We start from the raw sequence: 10830 nt of genomic DNA, 5'->3' as shown, positions 1-10830 counted from the left end.
GGTGCCAATTGTAGGGACACAATTTTAGTTAACCCGGTTCTGGATGGTCAGGCCTTGGCCCAAAAGGTCCCACACAATGAATTTTTGTAGAGTATGGGCTGAAGAACTTGGTTCCAGTTGGCTTAAATGGTTCGTTGCATGTGCTTAGTAGATATAGAAACAAGAATGAAGAAAGTGGATGTGAAGGGGGGAAATTTTATTCATGGGCATGCATTCGTACAATGAACCTTTGCTCCTCTGTCTTTTCTCTCCTTTTTTCTCCGTCTCCTTCTCTTGGGGGACTCTTACATATTATATAGGCCCTCTTTTATCATCTGGGCCTTACACTTGTTGATCATCCAAACCCCTACTTGAGCACCTATCCTATCAGACACCCATATCAGTTATTTATGAGTTGCAGTGACCAAGGTAGCACTGTTCAAAGATCTTCTCTTCATTAATGCGGTCAGGAGAGTAGCTATGGTGCATTTAATGTGGTGGTGATAGCCTTTGCTGGGATATTTTGGGACTCCTTTCTTTTTACGTGCTTGGAGGGAGGACTACAGTAGCTGAGATGCACCTTTGACCTGGATTTGGAATGTCCGAGGAGTAATTACTCCTCAAACGTGTTCTCTTTGCTCCAGTGGGCCTGAGCAAGGATTCTGGGCCGCAACGTCTCCTCAGACAAAATGGTCCTCGGACGGGCCTAAGGCCCAGCCAACCTGTTATTCTGGGCCGGTCCCCACAAAAGCATATCCCAATATCACAAATAATCAATCACAATATGCAGGGATGGACCCACTAAGGGGCTAGGGGGGGGCCATTGCCCCCCCCCCCCCAATTTTTTTGAAAAAATTAAATAGTATATAGGATGAACAAAAAATCCTCAATTCATGAATATCATAATTTGATAATTCATAACCAAAAAAATCTCGTAGAAAAAAATTTTTGTTACAGGGGTTACAACAATTTATATGACTTTTTTAATTGATTTATAAACTATGGGAAAGTGAATTACAATATTTATATTTTTTTCAAAAGATAAAATGCCAAAATTCTTTTAGAAGCCAATATTGATGACGTAGCATTGCCAACTCTTAATATTGATATCCCAATTTTTTAAAATCCTCAAACAAAGTTTTGAAAAATTTCATTAGTATGATTTTCAGTTGCATCCAAAAGTATGGGATTATCATATTGGTGAGTTGGTCAACATGATAAAATCAACATATTAATTCCAATTACTCAAAATCTGGAGATCTGAAATCCTCTTCTTCTTTTCTTCTTCTTCTTTGAAAAAGGTTAGAATATCATGTTGTAACTTTCAACTTTTTTTGTTCATATTATATCCTTCTTGACTTAAATATTTAGGTAATAAAGTGCAATTTTTTGTCTACCATGATTTTTTTTTAACTAACCATGTCACATGAAATTTTTTTGGTTCATGCTTTGGCCCCTCCTAGGTTCAAATCCTGGTTCCGTCCCTGACAATATGTCAAAGAAAACAAACCACAACAACTAATAAGTTTATATACATAGAGTTTGAAGGGTATATTGGTAAAATGTCATTTAATTAAACGGGTTAGACGGGTCAAACAGGTTCTATGCATACAACTCTAACCCAACCTGTTTATTAAACGAGTCAGCCATCTCAAACCGAATATGACACAAACCCGTTAAGCCTTAACCCATAACCTGCTAATTTTGTGTCGTGCCATGTCGTGTCAAGTTCGTGGGTCGTGTCCAATTTTGCCAACCCTACTTAGCTATGAACTTGAAATATGAGCTTTGATGGAATTGGTTCTTGTTGATTCAAATGGGATTCATCTAGGGCTTAGTTGGGTGTTTTTGAGGAATTTCTATTAGCAAAATTGGATAAAGGTTTTGCATTTATGAAACTGCCCAGAACAGAGTCTAAACTAAGAAATCAAAGATCTAGTATGAGAACTAGGTTTTTATAAATTGTATTCCTTCCTTTGATACTTGTTATTTACAAAGAACTAGGTTTCATCTTTTAAGAAAAGCAGAAGTACATGATTTAGATTGAGGTCTTTATTAGTTTTCAATAATTGGCTGAAAGACCTTCCTTTTTGATGTACAAACTGTTCATTCCATGGATGATTGAGCTATGTTACCTGCCTTTGTTAGCATTGCTGTCTTCTAATATCTGAACCTTTTCATATCGCATCTTTTTTCTTTCAATTTTTCTTGCTTTTCCCTCACTTTGAAATCACTTTTTCTTTCAATTACTATGATGTTATCCCAGTTTTTCATGACTAGTAAAATGAATTGTGACTCTTAAGTGGTTCTTGCTAATATATATTTTTTGATAGGTAGTTCTTGCTAATATTAATTGTGGAACCCTTCCTTTATATCTTGAATCTGTTAAAATCATTGGGGGTATTTCTTTCATGACATTGCTTTCTAATCATCATTGATATTGTTATACATAGACATGACTTTAGAACTAATAATAAGTCTCAAATCATCTTCGGTGTGAACCACTTCTAATAATAAGTCTCAAATCATCTTTGTTGTATTGAAAATCTCCTTGTGTAAAGCAGCAGCCATTTCAAGTCATTGGTGGCTACAGCAGTGGCCAGTGAGATTGAGGTGTGGTGTTAGCCTTCCGTTAATAAACTGTTTAGATGTATGATTAATGAAAGGAAAAGGAATTCATTTTAGACTTATCCATGTTGGATGATGGCAACTAGAGAGAGAGAGAGCTGATGATGACTTTGTGATTTGTATGGTATTGTATATTTGTATATCTCCCTCTCTGTTTCTCTTTTCATATTTTAGCCTTGTAATTTCAGTTATTCTTCTTCTTCTTCTTCTTCTTCTTCTTCTTCTTAGTATTATTATTATAGTCTTCTTGGTTTGTCTGCAATGATTGCAATCAAAACTAGATATATGAACTATGTTGTGCCTTTTTTGTTCTTTTTGAAATTGTGTGTATCTTGAATTTGATATTGTGGAAAGGTGTGTAGATATATTTGCTGGGAAATTAACAAACTTTTGGTATCATTCTCTATTTTTTAGAAACTAGATGGCACAAATAATGGTTGAAATGTTCAATTGCACTAGCTGATGACTTCTTGCTTTGGAGATGATGATGAAGAATATAATGTATCAAAACTTTTAACTCTTACAGATTTGGTCTTTGTACAAAGTGTGGTTGTTGATATCTTTTCTCTTAAACAATAATTGTCATATCGGTTGTTTGTATGCAACCCCTAATTTGTTAAGTAATCTCAATATTGAAATTGATACTCATCATAGGTGTTAATTTGTTAACATAATTTAAGGCCTAAGATGATAAATTTAAGCAGGACCTTTTATATTTAAATATCAATTAAATAAATTTATTTAATACCAACCAAATCAAGGTTAATTTGATGAATTAATTAATACTAACAAAAGAAGTTAATTTCATATAAAGAATCGAATATATCATATAGTTCAAGCATAAAATTTAACAAAAAGAAACCAAAATTATTATTCTTTTCGGAAGGAGGTATACTTATTGATACAAATCTATGGGTAGAACTCATCTTTGAAAAACCAACATGTAAGGGAGGGTATCTAAGAGCTTATATACACATGATTAAGCTTGCACTTATCTTGAACAAGCGATGCATTGTTATTGTTAGCCCAAACTATTCATAGTTTTCAATTGGATTGAGTTTCTATATCTAGTATTTTGGAAACCTTTTTGGAGATAAGAAAAAATAGTGCACAACCCTTTTTGGTTTTTTTAAATCACTTATTATCACACAATTTTATAAAATGCCAAATGTACTATCAATTTTTTTTTTTTTTTTTTTTACATAAAGCATACATATAGATATGTTAATAAATGTGATTGGTGAATTTAAATTACTTAATAAATAAATGTTTTTTTTTTTTGTAATTGGTAACATGATACATTATTTTGTAAGTTTTATATAATAAAATTTGTAATATCTCTAACATCGCTCTACAATTTTGGGCCTTACGTTAACGGGACAGACCTTAATATCTTATTAAGGGTCTGTTTGGGATCCGCTTGTTTTGCTAAAACTGAAAACTTCTTGCTAAAAGTATAGTAAATAAAAGTAAAAGTTAGTTGAAATAGTACAGTAAGACCCATAAATAGTACCAAAAAGTGCAGTGGAACCCATGAATAGTAACAAAAATAAATTAAATAGTAAAATAAGTTGATAAAATTATTCGTGACAAACGGACACTGGAGAGAAAATATTTCTTTTATGGGGCTTAGGCCTAGGCGCCCCTGGACCGCCACTGTATTCTAGTTCGTAATTAGAGCAGCGTATAAGAGTTGATTCCAAGTATCAGGTACTCCGGGTAGGCACCAATGGCTGCAATCAATGCTCCTGTGTCCATGTCCATAAAATGATGGATGTCCATCTTTTCTTAGTTGTGATAGGGTTGTAACATTGAGCAGGTGAACCGGCTTCGACATGGTGCTTAGCACTTTCTCTAGCAGCTGCTGTGCTGGATGTGGACCCCCTCGATAACTATGGTGAAGCAATGGTTGAGTTTGCCCCGCACATTGATTTGCATGTGGTTGCCCCCAGAAATATCCACTGGTTCAATAAAACATACATATAAATATAAGACGAGAGGCAATTTTTTTTATCATTGTTTTGAGGATATACAATATATAACTAATTGATTAAGAGTGAGTGAGTGAATCTATATAGGATGGTTATAATGTCTTTTCCCTTTACTCCAAAACATTGAACTTTCACCACAACGAAGTGTACAGATATTTAGCTGTGGCCAAATCTAAAGCTAGAAGTAATTTTGTACCCTTTTTTTAAAAAAGAGAAAAGACTAAAAGCTAGAATTGGAGGAAAAAAAAAGAAACATGAAAGTAAGGGTCTTACTTTATATGATCAGGAGAAACACCTAGGAAGAAGACCTTGGTTTTTTTGGGGTTGACATTGGAGTCTATCCATTTAGCCCATGTATTCAACGCAATCTTGTATGCAACGAATCGATTCAAGTTTCTGTAACTCTTACCCCCTACTTGAATAAAATCCCATCTGCATCATATTCCCAAAATAATTATTCAGGAATGGAATAGAAAAGCCAGAAATAACTTCAACATAGAGTTCATGCACAAAAATTATAAACAAAATTAACAATAGGGGAGGGTTCAATATACGGTGTTTCTCTTCCCGTGTGAGTCCACCAATGCCATGAATTGAAGATCAATACGTCTATTCCTTTCCATACTTTTGCACTTTTTTTGATCGAGTCTAGTTTAATAGCACGCCCCTTGCTTGTGCGTTTAATATCAACAAGTAATGCGTTACGGTCGAACAACACTTCAACATTGTAGGCCTGAAAATTGTGGAATGTGTTATGGTGGAATTATAGAATCTAACTTCTTAAAAATTTGGAATCATATAGAATTTAGAAGTTTTCATACAGATAATAATTTCGTGAAGAGGTGAGATTAATTTCTAAGCTATCTTAAAATGTAAAAGTTCTAAATTTAAACGTGATAAGAAATTGAAATCAGCCTTTTGAATCAAACATTTGCTTATTTTCTCTCTTTGTTTCAAGAATTATGAATAAACCATCCAGGCCCCATATTATATAAAAGTAAACTTTTTTATTAAAGCCATTGTCATTTTTTAAGAATGATTAACTAACTTTTCAGTTCACTTTTTTCCCCCCTTTTGCCTTCATTTGTCCTTGTATCAAGCTTGTGAGGGGAACCAGAAATTTGAGTAGTACCTTCTATCCACGTATAAAAGATTGTTATAAACCATCTTGATGTTTTCTTATTCTCAAAGTAAAGCTTCTACTTATGCAGCTGTACATAGCTGGAATATTAACACATACAAAAGAGTTTATAAGAATAAATTATATTGATTTGATTTTAAAATATGTTAACAGCTATATATAGCATACTATGGTTTTTACCAAAATTATTTTTCTCAACAAACAAAGTTACAAATGGAAATAATCAAATTAATACTAACTTGTTATATTTGAACGGGTAGTTTGCATACTTTGTAAGAAGTATGTATGTCACTTTAACATGTTTGATATATTTACCAAAGCTAGAGTTATAGAGACTACAGAATAGTGGCAAAATTATTTAACCTGATTTTGACATCTTAGTTATCCCTTTCTTCACAATAAATAGGGGGACCTCTATTCCATGTGATGTAATATTTCTTAAAGTTACGGCATATATAACTTAATCTCACCGGGAATGTAAATGTGGAGATGTACCCAATCCTGGTCAAGCTGTATCTAGCCTCTGGTACAGCTCTATGAAGCATGCAAGTGAGTGATTGCCATTGGTTCAAACTCAACGAGTCCCCCACAAACATTATTCTTTTTCCTCTAAGTCTTGACAACAAATATCGACCATTGAATCTACATAAACAAATTAAGCGGGGTCCAATTAATTAAGGTGTCCATGATTTTATGTGTATAAACTTTCTTCTCTGTTTTGGCTTGGATATAGATATAATATCTATTTGAGGACAAATTAAAAGACGGTCAATAGCAACTTAACAACATGATTGTTTCTCTATTCGAAAAAGTTATTAAGCACTAAGTCATTGTTGGATGTGAGAGTCCAACTGCATAGGACCCCCTAGAACATGTTATGATTCCTTTTAGGTATGAGATTCTCACACCCTATCTTATACACAAATCAATTTTCTGTTAATATGAGTCGTTGTAGCATAATTAGCAAACTAGTCTCTATGCTAGCTACATTCTACCAATGTTGCATGGTGGATGGAAACGAATAAATGATCATGACAAGTACATCAATATTCTACAATTTTTCTTTTTGCCTTTTTTTTGTTTTTTCTATTGGAAATTAATTTACTATAGATAAAAGTTAACAAGCCAACACAAAATGGTGCCATGAGACTTCTTATATCTGAATATCCTAGATTAACAGACCATATGTTAGCATCCTAATAATAAAATGTCCTTTGCGCATGCTAAATCTCATTTTCATCAGATTCTATTTATTATCCGATCCTAAACTCAAGTTTTGTATATAATTTTGAAATAAAAATTATATAAATGAGATAGTTATTAATTTTTAATAATTTTATATTTTACAATTATAGAGGGCATAAGAAAACCGTATAATTCAACCATAAATTTATAATAAAATGAAACAGATCCAATAAAAGTTATCAAGGGGGAACTAATTAATGTAACACTAAGAAAAGTTACAATAGCTGTAACAACTAACAAGTGTGACTAAAACTTGATAAAGAAAAAATAATATTCTACTTTTCCAAAATCGTGGGGTATTCATGTTTGGCTAATGAAATTCTAAATGTAATTCAACCATAGAAGAAGAAAAAAATGATATGCAATTGTCTGACATCACACCCCACAAATTCTCAAAACAACTTAAGGTTGAGTAAAATATGGATGCTTAACAACTAATTAAATTATGGAAGAAAAGGCACCATATAGAGAACAGAATCATAATCATTGTCGTTAAGCGTAGCGTGATGATGAAAAAGACCATGTAAAAGCCTAATTATGAGGTTGGGTGAAGTGAATAGAAGCCTAGAGAGTCAAGTTCTTAACTTTTAGAAACATATACGTCTAACATGTGCTTAAAGTTGTGTGAGGTCCAGCCTAGCTGAAGGGCCCTAATGACCAGTTTCGACAACATTTAAAACAAGAGAAGAAACAAAGTAAATTCATACAGATTTTTTTGCTTCACTACCGTAGTGTGAAGTGTAAAGAAAGAATTGTTGTTGGGAGAACTAAACACCTTGGAGAGTTTTCTTAAATAATTAATAATTAATACATTTTAACCCAAAAGACCTAAGTCCAATGGGTACATATTATGTTATATTAACTACTTACACGTAATAAGTTGTGATTTGTGGAGTTGTAGACCCACCACTTTTACTTCACCACTCATGACTTTCCACGTGAGTAAGTTGTAGCAAAAATTATGGTCATAGCATTTTCTCATTCTATTTTTATAGAGCTTAGAATGAGGATTGAAATTAATTTAAATTCCTGCATTAAATCTACCATATAATTCTTAAAATTATAATTATTCATTAATAAATAAGTTCAAATTTTTTTCTTCATTCCTTATATTACATTATGTTCCCCTATATATATATATATATATATATTGTTGAAGATATGAGTTGCTATGCATGGTATAATAATAAAAATAAAACAAAATAATTATACAATTCAGTGGTGTATTCCTAGACATGCACTTAATGTAACTAGTTTTACAATATTGTGTATGAGCAATTTTTCTACTCTACCCTAATCTATGTATATGTGTGTGAATTTCACTCTTAAAAACTTAAACCCTGACCCTTCACCACCATCCATCCCACAAAAATTTTGTACTTTTGGAGTAACCATCATACCAAAGTTGTATGGTGGTGTGTATGAGCAAATTAATCTAAATTACGTCGAAGAAGTACCAATGTTATGTTATCTTCAGTTGTAACTAGTCTTAAAATATTCCAACTTAATTAACGATGATTGTAATTACTAATTAGTGAAGGAAAACTCAATCAAACTCTGATTAATAAGGAAACATCAATTAGCTCTCATGAATGAAGGCTTTTAACTTTCATAAAGAATCTCATAAATCAAATAAATACTAGGATATCAAGTAAGATTCGACATCGACCCAACAAATAAAAATGAAAGGTAAGCTTTTAACTCAACTAAACTACGGTCCACTCGTGCTCATTCACCCTGTGACTTTTCCCAGGATTTGCTTATATGCCTCTAGTGATCTATACCTACATTGTCCTATTTTTTGTTCTCATTCGGCTAGCATTGTCTCTATTCATTTAAATACAATTGTCCTAGTCCCATAGACCAATCATACAGAGCAAAAAGCCATTAAGATGTCTAGAATTGAATTAAAAGTGGCCCAAATTTACCATAGTAACAAAATATTTTTGAACCAACTAAAAAAGAAAACTAAAAAATCTCTACAACTAATCTTATGTCGTGAGGAAGGCCGGCCAAATTTCATTCATCCATTTGTAAAACAGATTTTTATTATAAAAATAAAATAAAATAAAAAAATAAAATAAAATAAAAAGAACAAAGAAACCATACCAAATGTTAGGAGAAAAATAAGCATCCATAGCTATCTCTTATAAAAGTAAATTGGATTGGATAAAAAGCATGCAAACATAACTTTAAAATAAGTGAAAAGAAAAAGATAGGTAGAAAAGGGCTATATAGTATATATATGTACCTTGGTAAGTTGCAGCCAGTGGGTTGCCATCTATATTTGAGATAGTTTTTGTCTGGGCGACCATTCTTTTGGCAATCGAATTCCCTCTCAATGAATGGACAGCTTGATGCATCGTAAAGAGGGTATGATCTATCGAAAACCCATTTCCCTGTGTAAAAGTCACAGCCCCTCTTTACAACTCGTCCCACCTTGTAAGAATGCTCACAATGCACATGGTGCAAAAGATTAAGTAGTATCAATGCAACACATAAAGAAAAGGCTCTCATAATCATGGGAAAAAGAATATTTGTTTTTTGGGAGAAAAGGCTCTCACATGAGTAATGTTTCGTACACAATAATTTATAGAAAGGTGGGCATGCATGTTTGCTTTGTTGTAATAATTTTTCGGAAGACTATAAAAATAAAAATAAAATTAAAAAAAAAATGTAAGAAATAAACAGAGCAAAAGAAATGCGATATGAATGATTGAATATCCTCCAAAAATAGAATGGAATATATTATTTGATTGAGCGATGCTAGATTCACAACAATATCATAATATTTTCACAACAAATTCTAAATAGCAAATTGTTATTGGATATTACTTATAGACAAATAAGTAATTTCAATAATAGATCCAAATTTAGAACTAATAACAATTTGCCACTTAGGATTTATTGTGAAAATGTTATGAAAATATTGTGCAAGTAGCATTTCTTTTATTGATTTAGAATTTGCTTGGCAATAAAAGTACACAAGAACAAAAGAGATTTATAAATAAATAATGGCATTATGCAACATAAATATTGGAATCAGTCTTTTCAAATACAATTTGAAAGTAAGACTGTCTACCAGGACCTCACAACCCCCACAAAAGTGGAAGTTATATCCACCAAGACTTTTTGTTGTGTACTATAAATAACTTGCCAGCATGTAAATGCTTTTTGTTGCGAACTATAAATAACTTGCCAACATGTAAATGCTAAATATGTAAACTAATGTGTTGGCAAATAAATATTCAAAATAAAAGGTCATCCCAAATTTCAAAATAAAAGGTTATCTGAAGTTCAAACTAATAATTTTGTTCCACACATTTTTTCCTAAATTGAAATAAAAGTAGGGGTGGCAATTCGTGTTCGTGGGTCGAGTTTGTGTCGTGTCGAGCCATTAGTATTCAACTATATGGGTTGACTCGAACTCGACCTATTTAGTAAACATGTCAGGAATTCTCAACCTGAACATGACTTGTTTATTAGACAGGTCGACCTGACCCGACACATTTAACTCGTTTAATTAACAAGTCATGTAAAGGTCAATACAAATGACCCATTTAATAACCTATTTGATTAATAGGTCATACCAAACCTATATAATTTTGATCAATTCTCATATATCTAAAATTAAAATACAATTACAACTATAAATATAGTAATAAACATATAAAAAATCATTAATTAAGCAATAATATCAAAATAACTAATAATTTTATAAGCTAAACGAGTCAAACGGGTTCGCATGTTGAACACGAACACGACCCGTTTATTAAACAAGTTAACTGTGTCAACCCGAATATGACCCAAACCCGTTTAGCCTCAACCCATAACCTGTTTATAAAC

General features: G+C 32.3%; 1 protein-coding gene across 1 annotated transcript; it reads right to left on the bottom strand.

Moving 5' to 3' along the window:
- Positions 1 to 4188: 4188 nt before the first annotated feature.
- Positions 4189 to 9632, bottom strand: LOC115958574 (protein trichome birefringence-like 43). Its single transcript, XM_031077005.1, has 5 exons — positions 9236 to 9632; positions 6210 to 6381; positions 5153 to 5331; positions 4872 to 5030; positions 4189 to 4568 (listed from the first exon to the last, which is right to left on the bottom strand). The coding sequence occupies exons 1-5, from the start codon at positions 9505 to 9507 to the stop codon at positions 4271 to 4273; spliced, it is 1080 nt and encodes a 359-aa protein (XP_030932865.1). The 5' UTR covers positions 9508 to 9632; the 3' UTR covers positions 4189 to 4270.
- Between the last annotated feature and the right edge of the window lie 1198 nt (positions 9633 to 10830).

Source organism: Quercus lobata, chromosome 8 (genome assembly GCF_001633185.2).
Source record: "Quercus lobata isolate SW786 chromosome 8, ValleyOak3.0 Primary Assembly, whole genome shotgun sequence".
Taxonomy (NCBI): Eukaryota; Viridiplantae; Streptophyta; class Magnoliopsida; order Fagales; family Fagaceae; genus Quercus; species Quercus lobata.
The sequence above is the reverse complement of the archived record's forward strand: the minus strand, read 5'-3'. Positions and strand labels throughout refer to the sequence as shown.

Bases quoted from the DNA above. Each gene is read 5' to 3' on its own strand.
- LOC115958574 (XM_031077005.1), bottom strand. From the start codon at position 9,507: ATGATTATGAGAGCCTTTTCTTTATGTGTTGCATTGATACTACTTAAT. The intron at 5,031-5,152 runs GTATATTGAACC...AATATGATGCAG, and splicing joins CACACGGGAAGAGAAACACC to ATGGGATTTTATTCAAGTAG. The intron at 4,569-4,871 runs GTAAGACCCTTA...TTATTGAACCAG, and splicing joins GTTTCTCCTGATCATATAAA to TGGATATTTCTGGGGGCAAC.